Consider the following 15,799-nt stretch of genomic DNA (forward strand, 5'->3'; position numbering starts at 1 on the left):
AGTTTCCTGTGAGGAATGAGGAGGAGCTGAGCTCTGGAGGATGGGTCATGACCTCCTGGCTTCTCCTTCTGGGGTCTTGGTTCGCTGACATGCCCTTCCAGGTGTGCGGTCTTGACTGGGAGCCCACCTGGTGGGTCTCCCCTCAGCAGGGGTTTATGTGAGCTGTTTTTCAGGGAGTGAGCAGAGTGGCCCTGGAGATACTGCCATCGTCCCGAAGGTCGACACGCCCCGTCTGTCCAGCTTCCTGCGGGCAGCCTGCCAGGTATGCTCTGCTGAGGGCAGGGACCCAGTGCTGCCCATGCTGCCTGGATTCTGAGCAGCAGTACTGATAGCCTGCATTTTAGAGTAAATACAGACAGGAGAACAGACAACTGAATTGGCAAGGCGAGCACACGTCTAGGGTTTTTAAAACTCGTAAACTCATGACTTTGAAGAGTGGTTATGGGAATTTTCAAAGCCCATACAAAGGTCAGAGTGTCCCGTGTCCTTCAGGGTCCCAGTGTCCACTACCTTCCCCTCCCCGTGGTCGTCCTGAGTGTGACTCTGCACCCACAAGGGCAGTGGCAGGGCTTGGTGTCACGCTGACCTGCACTGCAGCCCAGGCGGGCAGGCCGTGTTGCTGTGGGTAATGTGTTTGTGCCCTGTTTCCTCTTGAGGAGCTGGAGGGCCCCACCCCCCTCCTGGGTCTCTGCCGTGGAAATCGGCATTGGTGTTGCATCATGGCTCTGGAGTTTGCAGAGGGAAGCTTTACTTGGTAGTCTGTACTGCTCTGCGGAAGGGGCAGTCTAACTTCTGGTCGTTTCTATGAGTCTGGGGCTCAGTTAACTTAAGGGATGGGTAGGTTCAGGTAGTACTCTGCGGTTTTTGCTTTTCTTCGCAAACGAGTCCATCTGAGAGTGCTAATGAAGGCCTGCTCACGCATCTGTTGCAGGTGATGGCAGTTCTGCTTGAAGAGGACCGGGCAGCGGCCGAGCCGGGCTGGATGTCCCAGGCGCAGGACTGCACCCTGCCTTTCAGCGACAGCTGTGCGCGGCTAGACACCAGCTTGCCCTTCCTGCAGGGTAAGCAGCCCTCAGGGTGGACTTGGACCCCAAGGCGGTGATCCTCACTGGGCCTCCTGGAAGGGCTTTGTTGACCAGAGCAGAGGTTCGGCTTCTGCAGCCTCGAGTGTGTGTGTCACAGTCCTCACCAGAGGGATACGCAGTGATGTAAGGGAAAGTTTGTTTTCAGTCCTGCGTCTCTTAATTTCTTCTGGTTTCTTGGGTGGAGGAGTGGGGGGAGCCGTGGGCAGTCCAGGTGGGAGTCGTGTGGTGAGATTTGAGCTGATCCATGGCCACAGCACAAACGCTGCCCCAGTGAAGCCTGTGTCTTCACATGTGGCATGTAGCTGCCTGTGATCAGAAGCTGAACAAACTTCGTGTGTTCAGTTCTTCAGTGAGTCTCTGCCTTGCCAGCTGGTGAGGGCTTGGGTGGGGCCGGGGTCGTGGTCTGAGGACAGGAGGGTGGGCAGTGCTTGGCCCTGCGGTCGGCTTTCCAGGGTGCCTCTGGGCCGGCAGGACCTGGTGCGTGGCTGCCACTTGTTCTAGAAGTTTCTGTGGAGATTCAGAGTCACATCCAGCCCTCTGCACTGACCGTTAGTTAGCACCAGTGGCGTGAAGTTAACAAGCACATGTTATTTAAGCACGTTTTTGTTTTTAAAAGTTGAGTTATCCTATTAGAAAAACAATAAATTGTAGCATTGAAAACACAGAAGCCCACAAATCCACCTCCCTCTCCACCCCAGGAAACAGGAGTTTAAGAAGTGCTTTCCTCTGATCCCTGGACTGGGGCAGGGATTGGGGGGTTGCTGCACAGTGTGGGGGGTGGGAGGTGGGGGAAGGGGAGTGGTGGGGGGGTGGGGAGGCCACACTCCCACAGAACCCTTCCTCAGAGAAGGACGATGCAGGTGTGTTGTCCGGGACTTGCCCCTTAGTTCCACCGGTGGGCAGAGCGGAGGTTTTTCTTGTGTCTGTTTTAGTAAAGTGAGCTTTAAGGTGACAGAGGGAAGTTGGGACGCAGATGCCCGTGACCTGAGCCACCTGAGCTTGGAGGGAGTGGTGGGCTCTTCTCAGCGTCAGCGGCCGTCCAGTGTTGGCCGCCCAGCCTTCCTTCTGAGGGCCCCGCAGATACCCAGGCATGCGGGCGTGCGGGCAGGTCCTGGGCCTTGGAGCCCCAGTGGACAGACAGAAACCCCACATCCCCGGAGGAACAAGGGTGCTGGACAGTGTCTCAGGGCAAGTGTCAGGAGGAGGCCGTCCAGGGCCCCGCTGCAGGCGGACAAGCACTGACTGGGCAGACACGATGCCCCCCCACCCCCTGCTCCCCAGGTCCCCTCCACACCCCTGGCCCGTGGGAGTAGATGGTGGATGGTGGGGTCCTGGGCCGTGCTGAGCTGCATGTGGAGGAGGCTGGCTTCTTTCAAATGAGGCCACCCGGACGTTTTCGAGTTGAGCTTGGCCACTCATCAAAACCCTGGTTTCGGGCGAGGGCATCTTTGAAAGACCATGTCTTCTTCACTAAGCTGAAACGTACTGGAGTAACCTTGTGTGTTCATGCAATGTGGGTTCTGGAGCCTTTTCCTTGTCTTGTCCTCAGACCGGAGCGTGTCCTGCCTGCACGCGTGTCAGGCTCAGCGGCGCACGCTGGTGTCTGTGCACGGGCTGCCGGGGAAGGCCTTGGCGCCCCTGCTGGACCACAGACACGTGCTCTGTGTGTGGGACGTCCGGCAGCCGTCAGGGCCCCAGAAGGTCCTGGTGTGCGAGTCGAAGGTACAGCTTGGGGGGGCCGAGGGTGTGACTTGAGGACGTGGGCCCCAGGGAGGGGCATCCAGGGTCACGACTTTCCGTCCCGCCACCGTGTGCGGGGTGAGGGCGCAGGAGCTCTTAATACGAAGCACCGGGTCGATTAAGGGGCCACGTGGCCACAGTCCCCAGGGCCCTGAGGGTGGGCGTCCGCCCGGCTCTGGGTTAGAGGAAGCACCAGCCTGGCGTCCTTGGGGTCGTGGAAGCGGGCTTCCCGGCTTGCTCTGTCTGGGTCACAGGTGCTTTAGAGGTTTCTTCCCATGCCTAGAATTCTCTTGAGTCCTTAGTGCGTGTGTTTCCCAGCCCGTGGTGATGGGGCTCTGGAGTGGCGACTGCACGGGTGCAGGGCGGAGTTCTGTTTCTAGTCCTGTGGCTCTGACCTTCAGAAACACCTGGTTTCCATTCCACTGCTCGTCGGTGCTGGGGGCTTGAACATAGCTTACTATGATGCAGGGTATGGATAAAATGATGGGCGGCTCAGCTGTGCCGGACACCCTGCGGCTGCCACCCCATGTCCTGCAGAGGGCACCCTCAGAGGGGCCAGCTGCTTGCCGCAGTTCCCTGTGTCCAGATGGAGAGTCCCTGAGGGCCAGCGATCCCTGTCCCCGGCCCCGCCTCCCCATCCCTGCACCCCGACCTGGCCCTGGCTCCCTGGCCCCGCCCCCACCCGCCCCAGCCTCCGGTCCCCCCTCCTCAGCCCTGCTCTCTGTGGCTCTCTAGGTCACATGCTGCTGCTTCAGCCCTGTGAAAGCCTTCCTGCTGTTTGCGGGGACCGTGCACGGCTCGGTGGTCGTGTGGGACCTGAGGGAGGACCCCAGGATCCATCTCCGCGTGACGCTGAGCGGGTGCTCCTGGACGTTCAGGACCCCCACCTTCTCCACTGGTCAGTGACACTGCCCACCGGCTCGGGTCCCTGGGAGCAGCTGCGAGGCCCCTTTGCGTCCTCCACACAGGTTGCCCCAGAGGATGCCCTGACCTCGAGGTGCAGGAGGCCTGCACCAACTGGGGGAGCAGCATCTTTCTGGGGTGGTTGGGGGGGTGACAGCAGTGATGGGCTGCTTGTCCTGTCAGCTCTGGGGCTCCAGGTCCTCAGCGAAGGGGCGCCAGGATTGCCTCAGCCTGAGATCATTGGTTTGTGTGCACCCATGGCCCAGGCTGGAGGAGAGGAGAGGTAGTGACTCCTCGCGGTGGGAAGGACCCAGAGCCACTGGACCTGTCAGGACCCCGAGTTAGACTCGTGTGCATACTTCATGCCAGGCAGCTGCTGCCACAACCAACCACAACGACAACCACGACCGCGACCACAGTTACAACAATAGCTGGTCACAACCACACCCACACTTACAGCCACAGCCGATTGCAACCTAAGCCCAACCACGGTTGCAATCACAACCGAAACCTCAAACAACCTCAACAACCTCAACAAACAATCACAACCACAACCTCAAACAAGGACTGTGTTCTGGGGTTTTTCCCCATGCTGTGTGGGCGTGTCCCACGCAGGCCGTCCGGGCCCCTCCCGGTGCTCAGGGAGATGGGAGGCTTATCTGTGGTCACATTGGCCACGTAGGGGCCAGCACCCAGGTGGTCTCCAGTCCTCTCACGTTCCTGCCCAGGAATGTCACTCTTCCCTCCCCCCGCCCCCAGCTGACTTTGGGTCCCCCTGCCCTCACCATCCCCACGAGGTTTTACCTCTGTTTTGTCTCACGGTGAGGGCTGAGATCCTGTAGCATCCCGACCTTGGAGTCAGCTTTCCTCCTCTTAGCGAGAAGTGCCCACAGGTCATGGTGTGCGGGGTCACGACGTCACTCCTCTGCCGGGCAGGCCCCCTTGGGCGCCACGTGGCTTTACCTGCCCAGCGGTCAGCTGCTTCTGGTCAGTTCCCTCTGTCGATGGTCAGGACGGGCATCTGCACCGCAGGCGTGGCGGCCGCAGGTCCTCGCTGCGGGCTGGCAGCCTTTCTGCTCCAGCTGGCGTCCCTGAGAACGCAGGGTGCTGGGTGTCTGTCTTCAGCAGGGCGTCTGTGCAGGCCTTCTGCATGCGAGTATATCAACGTGCTGCTTCTGACTGTTGTGCTTTAAGGGTCGTGTGTTCTCAGTACCGTCCTGGGTAGACTTGTCTGGGTTGTCTCCAGCCCTTAACCAGGCCAGCCCTCAACGTTCTGTTCCTGGCCCCCTCTGGGGAACTCCACGCATATCCCGCATGCCTGTTTACGTACTGTGAGTTTGTCTGTGTTTTATACATAAAAGGACAACGTTTCTTTTGCCTCCCAACAACCAGTTTTTCCCCCTTTGGGGCTGAAATTGCCACTGTTGAGAATGTGACAGTTTAAGGTACCTTGTGGATCTGTTGCTACTGGAAAAGGTATCTTTTAAGAACGTGTATTTTCTAACTGCTGCTATTACTAATTAGTGCTTGAATTCACCAAACACTGAAATGCTCAGGATTTGAAACTTAATATTCTATTAAAATGCTTCCTTCATTTTTTTTTTGCTATGTAAACATTGTCACTAAAACCTTCAAAGTTCCAGTAACTTTGAGTCGGAGAACACCCCTCCTCAGTGGGCCTCCGGTTCATTGAGTCTGAAGTCTGTCATTCTCCATTCCAGAGAGCATTTTGTCCTTTTCTTCAATTTCAACCCTAACTCTTATTTTCTTTCTGATGTTTTTAAATCCATTTTTGTTCTAGGTTTCTGATTCCAAGTATTTTTCTTTATTTGTTAGATGTATTTCCAGGTGCTTTTTGAAAACCTGTGATGTCGTTTGGGAGCTGGGTTTTGGTCTGCTGTTTCATGCTCGTTTCTGGAAGGAGAATTTTCATGGGTTGAAATGCTTTCATTTGCGTTTTCTATCTAGTTTCTGTGGTAGTGTTGTGTGGCGTTTGTCTTCCTCTGCTAGGGGGCATGTTGCAGGTGGGTTTGCCAGGTCAGAGGAGCTCTGTTCTGTTGGGCTGTGAAGGTGCTTCTGCTCTGGCCGCGAGCCTCTGTCTCCTCCCGAAGCCAGAAGCAGTTTCCTCTGTCTCTGGGACCTCCTCTTGCTGTGGAGAGTGCCCGCGCCCCCCAGCCTGTCCTCGCACCTGCAGCTGTGCAGACACGGCGCTTGGGGGACTCCGCTCGCCTTCTCCTCCCAGGCGGACGTGGTCTGTGGCCTCTGCTCCTCGGCCGTGCCGAGAGCCATGGCGCGTGCACTTCCACAGTGATGCGCGTGGCTGGGCGCCTGGGGACACGTGTGTGCCCCCCACAGGCGGCTGTGCTCCGTGACCCACCACATGCGCACACTGCCTGTGCTCTGCCCCCAGACGGCGTCCTGATGTCCGTGAACCACCGCAGCCCCCTCCAGGCAATAGAGCCCATCACGGGGTCTGTCTGCAAGAGGCAGACCTGTGTGCTTTCACCCTTCTCTACTCAAGACGGTATGTGACCTTCACTTCTGTAAATCTGAGCTCCAGTGTGGGACGTGGTTTCTGGTTACGAGCCAGTCCTTCCCCACTTGTGCCCTCACCAGAGACGGCAGGCCTGTCCTTCCACGTTGCTTCCTTGGACGAAAGCGGGCTTCTCAATGTGTGGGTGAGTCGGGCACATGGTCAGTGGTGGGGGACAGGCGGTGATGTGTGTGGGCGTGGGGGAAGGGCAGGGGGCGACATGTATGTGAGAGGCGGCAGAGCTCTCAGCCAGGAACCAGGACGAGGCAGCTTGCAGGGAACTCCCGGGGGAACAAGGGACGGAAGGGGGCAGCTTCAGGGCCTGTCACGGGAGGGAAGAAGAAGGTCAAAGTCGGGGATTTATAGCATTTAAACATTAGTCTTCCTTCTGGAGCAGCTGTGTCCTTAGCATGTTGCGTGACGTGCTGTCTTGATCAGAGCTGTGCTTTGCTTAGACTGCTTCCCGCTTATTCTGTGTGCTGACCCTCGTCTCTGATGGTCTGTTTCAGGTGGTGGTTGAATTACAGAAGGCAGATGCTGCAGGTTCAATAAGTGACTTAGGTAACTAAAAATAAAAAACTAATTTTAGGCAACGTTTGCTAGAATCATTAAAGATTAGAGATACCCAGAATCACTTTGAAGAATCAGCTACTAGTTGCATGGAAAATGGAGACTAAAGTCGTGTATTTTATAACCCGCCCGCCGACTGTTGCACAGGCCTGACGCCCTTGTCGCAGGAGGACATGTGTCCTCTTTGTGCCTGTGTGGCGTCTGCTTCTCATCCCCTGGGGCGTCCCTGTGACTCATGTCTGAGGAGCCCTTGGTGTGACCCCTGAGGTCTCTGACCATAGCCCTACCCCTGGGTGGGGGAGAGGGGCTTGGCTGGCAGTTTGCTGTCCTGATGCCCAGGGCTCGGGCACCAAGGAGCCCCAGCCTGCACTTCTCAGAGCCCCAGTTGGTTGTTTAGTGACCAGGCTGGAGGCGCTGCCATAGATCTGGCCAAAAAATAGGACCAGAGCCACTCTGACTGTCCCTGACTTCTTGAAATGAAGGAGGGGCATCTCCTGTAAGCAGGGCCCGTGCTGGGAGCCTGGTGCTGCTGCGGGGCCTTGCGGGGGTCCCTCCTGAGAGGGTAACAAGCCAGGGAGGCCAGGGGTCTCCAAACGGAGGAAATAGGCTGCAAGTGGCAGACGTTTTTTTCTCTCTCTCTTGAGCGGCAGGAGGAAGCTAGTGTTATATTTTTTTCCCCTTCTCTATACAGATTTAAAAAGAGGCTTCTGTTAAAATTCTGTGTTGCCATAATGACACCTGTTTCCACCTGAACTTAACTTGTCTCAAACTTTGAGCTAACCAGTGCATTTTTCTTATGGAAATGTTTGTCTTAAGCTATGTTAATGTACTGTGTATTTACCCTAGACCCTTTGTCTTTCTTCAAGTCGGTTCCTCCTAAGACTCAGAATCGACTTGACAAACCAGTATGTTTTACTCAGCAAATGTTCTCCTAAGCTGTGTTTTAAGGAGACTATGTCTTTGCTTGGAAACCTGCCTTTCTTCAAGATTCATGTCACTGGTTTTATGGCGGGGACGACTCACCTGGTGCCAGCATTATCTCAAAACGCCTGTCGTGGGTGAGAGGCCTGGTGCCCTCTGAGTTTTGAGACATCTCCTTTACTTAGCAGCCTGCTGATAGGAATATAACCTACTGCTGAAGGCCAGCAGGGGGCACTCTCCTGCCCCCTTCTGATGTCTACGTCAGAAGCTGTCTGTCTCTTTTATACTTTAATAAATGTTTATCACACAAAAGCTCTGAGCAATCAAGCCTCCTCTCTGACCCTGGATTGAATTCCTCTCCTCCAGAGGCCAAGAATCCCGGCATCTTTCATGGCTCAGCAACAGCCTTTCACTCCCAAGGGGCCGTTTTTTCCGCCTCTCTTGCAGTCGGCTCTGTTCCCTGGGCTGCGAGCAGGGCTGCGTGGGGGGTGTCGGGGCGGGATGGGGCTGGAGGGACGTCCCCGCCAGCACAGGTAACCCAGACCAGTGGGAGGAGATTTCCAGAGGAGGGTTTCTGTGGGGAACTGGAGGACTGTTGAATATTCACTTTTTGCTTTTAGAAGTATATTTCCATTTTAAAATGAAATCTAAAAATGGAAAGGCTTTTGATTCTAGCAGCCCTCTTCCCTCCAGGCCCTCAGCTGCCAGCTCCTAATTCATCCGAGGCACCTGCAGGGCCCTCCCCTGCACAAGGGCGGGGCAGCCCTCACCGCCCTACTTTTGATGTTCCTCCCAGCCCAGGCCTTAAACAGTGAAAAGGAATTCCAGATGCTTGGGTTTTGGTATAACTTGTACCAAGAGGTGCCTTTATTCCTGGTTACTCTGTAGGTTTAATACCTGGAGGACGGATAAAACTGGTACACAGCGCTGCGATCCAGCTGAGTGACAGGTGAGTCTATGCCCATTAAGCCCTGTTTCCCACAGGAGGAAACAGCCTTAGGTAATAAGTTATGGTCAGACTGGTGCTGGAGAATCCTGGCTTCTGACATTGTTTTTTTGCTAAGTAGTTTATTTGCTAACTGGTTTGCTGTTAATGAGTCAGTGTAGCAATGCAATTGCCAGGTGTTACAGCTAACATTTTTTCTTGGATTAAAATATTTTCTATCATATGAATTGGTACTATTTGACTGTTTTTCATCCAGTTTTAATACAACCCTGAAATTAAATAGATGAGGTTCAGAAACTGAAAACATTGACATGAAAGTTTTATTCAGAAATTAGTTTTCTGTTTTTGCTTAAATAACTTACTGTGATGTAAAAACCTTACTAGCTATATGAATATTGTGTATATTTATGTGTCTCATGTTAACTTATTTCCCAAAGCTGTCTCTTGCTGTCACTCACTGCAGCTGGGCTGGCTCCCAGCCTGCGACTGACCTGGAGAGTCCTGATATTAGCCTCCCTGGTGTTCGTCAGTTGGAGCACCCCAGGGTTGTGTTAATGAGTCCATGCATGCTTTGCGGTTAGACATTACCTGCCGTTCCTTTCAGTATAAGCACAACAAGGAATCTGTTAATGTTTGCAAAAACCCACCTAATAAACTGCAGACTCCACCCTGGGCAATCCCAGCCCCTCGTGGAATTTCTGTGAGACTCTTCTCATCTCCATTACGGCCTTGTCACTTCATGCCTCGCATTGCGTTGGTCTTCACCTGCTTTAAAGGAAGTGTCACCTGGAGCTGATGTTGGATCTCCCCCACAGAACGCCTAGCAGTGCCCAGCCCCTGTCGGGGTGCAGCAGACATCCACTCAGACCTCACCCACACGCTGGCCACACGGAGTGTGCTCTGTCAGCTGCTTTGTGGGGCCTTTCCCTTAGGGGCCCCCAAGTGCGGACCAGCAGCCCGTGGCTACTGCGGCCCACAGGGTTGGCCTCTGGCAGGAGGGTGACGGAGCTGCCCGGCCCCGGAGCTCAGAGCCACCTCGCCAGCCTCAGCCCCCTCCCTCGGTCCCCGAACGTGGGTGTCCCTGGGGTGGGGGGAACCCTGGGGCCGCGAGGCCTCCGCTGAGGGGGTCCTGGTGGCCTGTCCCCTTGTCGCTGTGGCACGGGACACATGGAGGGGGCACGTGGAGTGTGGGCGAGTGAGTGAGTGAGTGAGTGACGGGATGGGTGAAGGGACTGTCCGGAGCCCAGAAAATGGAACTGGAGACGTGTCCAGTGGCCGATGACAAGTGCTGGTGTCACCTTTGCCCTGACAGTTTCAAGACTGCCCATCTATTCATCTTTGTTGTTTGTTTCCAGCCTTTCTCATAAGGGTTATGAATCCTGGGGGTCCGTGCAGACACTGAACGTTAAATTTCTGCCTTCAGACCCTAATCACTTTGTTGTCGGCACAGACGTGGTGAGTAACCGTCTAGACCTCTTTCTATAACTACAGTGGCTTAATAAGTATCTTCATTGGAGCTTAGCTTCGTGTTTGCTCTAATCAGAATGTTGTTTAAATAGCCTCACCCCACCTGGTTCCCACCCCCTCACTCCCCCCACAGGGCCTCGTCAGCCACGGCAGCAGACGGGACGTCAGAGTGTCTCCCAGGCTGTTCCGGCCCCAGCAGCAGGGCCCGAGGCCTGTGAAAGTGACCGTGATTGACTTCTCACCATTTGAGGAGCCCGTATTCCTGGTGAGGACGCCTGTTTGTAAGCACTGACGCCTTGGCAGCGTCTGCTGTAATCTCCAGCACTTGGTTCTGTATGCGTCGGCTCCTGGCTTCCTGAGGTCCCATCTGCGTGGTCAGCACAGTTGGTTCCACTGTGCTGTCGTGTGGATCTTCTTTACACTTTTTTTTTTTTCTTTTTTTTTTTTTCTTTTTTTCTTTACACTTTTTATTCTGACCTAATGTAAGTTTGTAGAGAGGTTTTAAGGATGGCGCAGAGCACTCCCCGCCCGCCCTGAGTGTGCAGTGGCCCGCGTGTGGCCAGGGTGCTCCACCCCAGGGGCTGATGTGCATTCACCTCCTGTGGCCGCGGGTCGGTCCGTCAGTCCTGCTGTCTGCAGGCCTGACTGTGGCCCCGTGGCTGTCCCACCAGTGTCCGTTGTGAGCGGGATCGTGGCCCAGGTCAGGAGTCCTGTCCACTTACTGTGTCCCATCCTTGCTGCCCTCACCTGGAAACAGACTTAGCACCTCACAGAGGGCCTGGGCACCTGATGCCCCAAGTTGAGTCAGGGAGTGTCTCCTCATGGTTAGAGACAGGCCTTGTCCTGACTGTGGGCTCCTCTTTCCCAGTCTGGTCAGTCAGGGCCGGGCAGGGAATGTGTGGGCTGAGCTCCTGCTCCCAGGGGGATCTGTCCCCAGGGAGGTTCTGCAGGGAGGTTCTGTCCTAAGGGAGGTACTGTCCTAAGAGAGGTTCTGTCCCCAGGGAGGTTCTGTCCCAGGGTGGATCTGTCCCAGGGAGGTTCTGTCCTAAGGGAGGTTCTGTCCTAAGGGAGGTTCTGTCCTAAGGGAGGTTCTGTCCCAGGGCGGTTCTGTCCCAGGGAGGTTCTGTCCCAGGGAGGTTCTGTCCTAAGGGAGGTTCTGTCCCAGGGCGGTTCTGTCCTAAGGGAGGTTCTGTCCCAGGGCGGATCTGTCCCAGGGAGGTTCTGTCCTAAGGGAGGTTCTGTCCCAGGGCGATTCTGTCCCAGGGCGGATCTGTCCCAGGGAGGTTCTGTCCTAAGGGAGGTTCTGTCCTAAGGGAGGTTCTGTCCCAGGGCGGATCTGTCCCAGGGAGTTCTGTCCCAGGGCGGTTCTGTCCCAGGGCGGTTCTGTCCTAAGGGAGGTTCTGTCCCAGGGAGGTTCTGTCCTAAGGGAAGTTCTGTCCTAAGGGAAGTTCTGTCCCAGGGCGGTTCTGTCCCAGGGCGGGTCTGTCCCAGGGAGGTTCTGTCCCAGGGAGGTTCTGTCCTAAGGGAGGTTCTGTCCCAGGGCGGATCTGTCCCAGGGAGGTTCTGTCCTAAGGGAGGTTCTGTCCTAAGGGAGGTTCTGTCCCAGGGAGGTTCTGTCCCAGGGAGGTTCTGTCCTAAGGGAGGTTCTGTCCCAGGGCGGGTCTGTCCCAGGGCGGGTCTGTCCCAGGGCCCCTGTTCTGCAGGGCGGATCTGTCCCAGGGTGGTTCTGTCACCCTGTTGCTTACTCCTGGAGGCACCCTGATGGGAAGACCCCTCCTCTCCCCCTGTGTGTCTTTCCTTCCTAATGTGGACACGGCTCTTCGGTGCCCTCAGTGGGTTCAGAGTCACTGCCTCTGTATACTCTGCTCTCAGATGGTCCCCCCAGGGCAGGGGCACTGGATCCGTGAGCGCCTCTCACTTTCTGGTACAGGAACCCTTGGGATCAGCCATCCCTCCAAGGAGTCTTGGCTCCTGTTAGGAGAAAGACACCTAGATACCAGGCCTGGGCAGTCAGAGTGCGCGTTGTCCAGGACATTGTCAAGGTGTCCTCTTATGCCACGCCCCAGTCCCAGGATGGGCTCCTCCCCTGCCCCCCCAGCAGTTTGAACCCAGTTCCTGTTACCTGTAATAAGTCTGTTTCCTCTATTTTGGGATTCACAGACCCTTTTGTGATTGCTGTCTCTTGCCTCTGGTTTTTTGGAAAGATTAAGTATGTGAAGAATTAAATATGTTGAGTAAAAAGGAATTAATTTTAGTAGGCTAAAAATTTATTCTTTTACTAGACCAGCTAAGTTTTGTTTTATGGGAAATTCAATTGAAAAGAAATATAAAACCGTATTATTGGTACAAATGTATGTGGGTTTTTCTTTTTAAGTCAGTCTTTCCAGTCTTGATGTCCTATGTTTGAATCAATGATACTCAGCTTTGTTAAAAAATAAACACCTATTTATATAGTCACTGATTATCAGCCCTCTTTGGAGGGGAGGAGGTATGGAGTGTGTCAGGATCTCCAAATGCCCACCTTTGTAATTTGTGAGAACAAGATGGAATGTTATGATTTGATGTTTGGGAAGCAAAAGAATAAACCAAATGTTTTTGCTGTGTAAATGTGAAAGCTAATGTTGTGAGAACTTCCCTTGGCTGCTGAGTTTGAGTGAAAGAGAGGGAAGAACTGTGATGCCCTTTCCCCGCCTCCCCCAGGCCGGCTGTTCTGATGGCAGCATCCGGCTGCACCGCCTGACCGCAGAGCGCCCGCTCCTGCAGTGGGACCACAGCACCTGCGGCCGCGCCGTCACCGGCCTGCAGTGGTCCCTGACGAGGCCGGCCGTGTTTCTGGTGCAGGACGACACGTCCTGTGTGTACCTGTGGGACCTCCTGGAGAGCGATCTGGGGCCTGTGTCCCGGCAGCCCATCTGTCCAGACAGGTGAGTCTGGGAAAGCCCAGGGTGAGACGCCACAGGTGACTTTCTGCAGACCCATCACTGATGGTCTTCTGTCTTGGTTTATGTATAAGGCCACCATACTTTATTGTTGTGTTAATCTCTCAGTCCTGTCTGACTCTGCAGCCCCATGGACTGTAGCCCGCCAGGCTCCTCTGTCCATGGGATTCTCCAGGCAAGAATCCTGGAGTAGGTTGCTGTTTCCTTCTCCAAGTTTATATTCACTTATATTTATATATTTAAATTTAAATGTTATTTTTATATTTAAGTTCTGAAAAAGCCACTTTAAAATGGGTTTATTTCATAATAGCCCCAAATAGTCTCAGGATTAAAGAAGTATTATCTATTGTTTTTTGTTTATATTGAGGTATAATTGATGTAAAATATGCTAGTTTCAAGTGTACAATATAATAATTTGATATTTGCATATATTATCAGAGGATTACATCTGTTACCTCACATAGTTTCAGAATTTTTTTCTTGTGATGAGAACTTTTAATGTTTACTCTTTTAGCAACTTTCAGATTTTCAATAGTGTTATTAAGTACATTTGTCATGTACAGTACTTCCCATGACTTGCTGTTTTATGACTAGAAGCTTGTGTGCCTTCACCCATTTGACCCACCCCCACCCCTTCATTTGGCCACCAGTCAGTTCTCTGTGTGTGAGCTGAGCTTGTTTTAGATGGGGGAGGCTCACGTGTGAGTGAGATCACACAGTATCTGTCCTCTGACTGACTTCACTTTGAGTGATGCCCTCAGGGTCCATCCATGTTGTCACCAGTGGCTGACAGAGAAGCTGTAGGAGCCAGACCCCCTCCTGTGGCCGCACACTGACTCACAACTGAGACTTGGTTTTGGGCCCAGAGTTGGTACTGAGGATGCTGTGGCCTGTGTGAGGGAGACTTTTCCCAGTATGAATCGTCCTGTGCCCGTGGGGTTGCCCCAACACTCAGGTTGTTTCTGTGTTCTGCTGTTGTGAGCAGTGCTGCAGTGGACATGGGGATGTCCCACACCAGACACTAAGGTAGTTTCCACATCCTGGCTGTTGTGAGCAGTGCTGCAGTGGACATGGGGATGTCCCACACCCGACACTTAGGTAGTTTCCACATCCTGGCTGTTGTGAGCAGTGCTGTAGTGGACATGGGGATGTCCCACACCTGACACTTAGGTAGTTTCCATGTCCTGCTGTTGTGAGCAGTGCTGCAGTGGACATGGGGATGTCCCACACCCAACACTTAGGTGGTTTCCATGTCCTGCTGTTGTGAGCAGTGCTGCAGTGGACGTGGGGATGCAGCTATCTCTTTGAGATACTAACTTCATTTTCTTTGGATAAATACCCAGGAGTGGAATTGCTGGATCTGTGTTAGTTCTATTTTTAAATCTTGAGAAGCCTCCATACTGTTTTTCATGGTGTCTTCACCAGTTGACATTCCCATCTACAGTGCCCGAGGGCTCCCCTCTCTCTGTGTCCTCACCAATGTTTGTTATTTCATGTCTTTTTGATGATGGCCATTCTGATGTTGATATCTCAGTGTTGTGAGTTGATATCTCAGTGTAGTTTTTATTTGCATTTCCCTGTTGATTAGTGATGTTCAGCATCTTTTCACATGTCTGTTTGCCATCTGTGTATCTTTTTCAGAAAAATGTCTGTTCAGGTCTTCTGCCCATTTTGTAATTGGATTACTTGTGTTTTTTTGCTATTTAGTTGTATGAGTCTTTATATATTTTAGATATTAACTCTTTAACAGACATAGGATTAGCAAATGTCTTCTCCACCTCTAGGTGGCCCTTCTTGTTTGTTTCTGGCTTCTTCTACCTTCTTAGTCATCCCACCTGTTTGCTTTTGGAGTCAGATCCAGAAAACCATCCCCAGACTGCTGTCAGAGAGCTGCCCACTGTGTTTTCAGCATTCCTCTCCCTCCTGCTGCCCCCGGGGGAGGCAGATAATCAGGTGGCTCAGGGTCACACCGCATGTGCTTCTTGATTTCAGGCTGGTGGCCATGACCGTTGTGGGGGAAGCAGAGAAAACCCGCGGTGGCTTCCTGGCCCTGGTGCTGGCCAGAGCTTCTGGGAGTGTGGACATCCAGTACCTGCGGCGGGAGTGGGCAACCCCGGCCAGTGATGAACTGCAGAGGCTGCGGCTGCTGCTGCGGGAAGCCCCGTAGGTGGCGGGACCCTGAGATGAAGTCGTGCGGTGGCTCCAAGCTTACATCGGATGCATGTACATTTGTATAGATAGAAGGCGTGTGTCTGTACAGAATTCATTTTTCAAAACTATCACTTCAGTACGCCATAAATAAATCACTATTTTTGAATGGAAACAGCAAACCTCTTAGTGTATACTAAACTCCAAAGGCAACAGAGAGCCATATGGGACACTTTTCCAAGGATATTTCTACTCGTTTTCAAAACAGCTTTGTAAAATTTATTATGAGATTTTTAAACACTCCAAATGAAAATATATTTTAATGAAGTTTTCTTAGTCTTATATAAAATGACATATTCACTGGTTTAAATTAAAGACCTGACTCCAGTGAAATGACCTCCCACTGTGTTTTCTTAGGACTTTCTTGCGCTTCTTCTACTGTAAATGGAATGTCTACTGAGGCACGTTTGCTTTATGCTTTAGTGTTAACAGTTAGCTTTGTGTAAGGATGATGTGAGTACATAAGTTCTCTTAACTGTACAGTTAT

At 53.2% G+C, this 15,799-nt stretch overlaps 1 protein-coding gene across 4 annotated transcripts in view; it reads left to right on the forward strand.

Annotated features, from left to right (window-relative positions):
* The window catches only part of DYNC2I1 (dynein 2 intermediate chain 1), a 46,515-nt gene extending 31,088 nt beyond the window's left edge, over window positions 1-15,427 (forward strand). For 3 of the 4 annotated variants that reach the window (XM_043464006.1, XM_043464005.1, XM_043464007.1), the window contains 12 exons: window positions 174-262; window positions 932-1,061; window positions 2,635-2,807; window positions 3,561-3,723; window positions 6,139-6,252; window positions 6,345-6,406; window positions 6,771-6,822; window positions 8,641-8,701; window positions 10,054-10,153; window positions 10,299-10,430; window positions 12,866-13,089; window positions 15,097-15,427. In XM_043464006.1, the coding sequence (XP_043319941.1) occupies window positions 174-262; window positions 932-1,061; window positions 2,635-2,807; window positions 3,561-3,723; window positions 6,139-6,252; window positions 6,345-6,406; window positions 6,771-6,822; window positions 8,641-8,701; window positions 10,054-10,153; window positions 10,299-10,430; window positions 12,866-13,089; window positions 15,097-15,271 (1,475 nt within the window). In that variant the 3' untranslated portion in view covers window positions 15,272-15,427. The remainder of the gene's footprint in view (window positions 1-173; window positions 263-931; window positions 1,062-2,634; window positions 2,808-3,560; window positions 3,724-6,138; window positions 6,253-6,344; window positions 6,407-6,770; window positions 6,823-8,640; window positions 8,702-10,053; window positions 10,154-10,298; window positions 10,431-12,865; window positions 13,090-15,096) is intronic. The other variant, XM_043464008.1, reaches the window with a different exon arrangement.
* Window positions 15,428-15,799: the final 372 nt, after the last annotated feature.

The sequence above is a fragment of the Cervus canadensis genome, chromosome 3 (assembly GCF_019320065.1).
Source record: "Cervus canadensis isolate Bull #8, Minnesota chromosome 3, ASM1932006v1, whole genome shotgun sequence".
Lineage (NCBI taxonomy): Eukaryota > Metazoa > Chordata > Mammalia > Artiodactyla > Cervidae > Cervus > Cervus canadensis.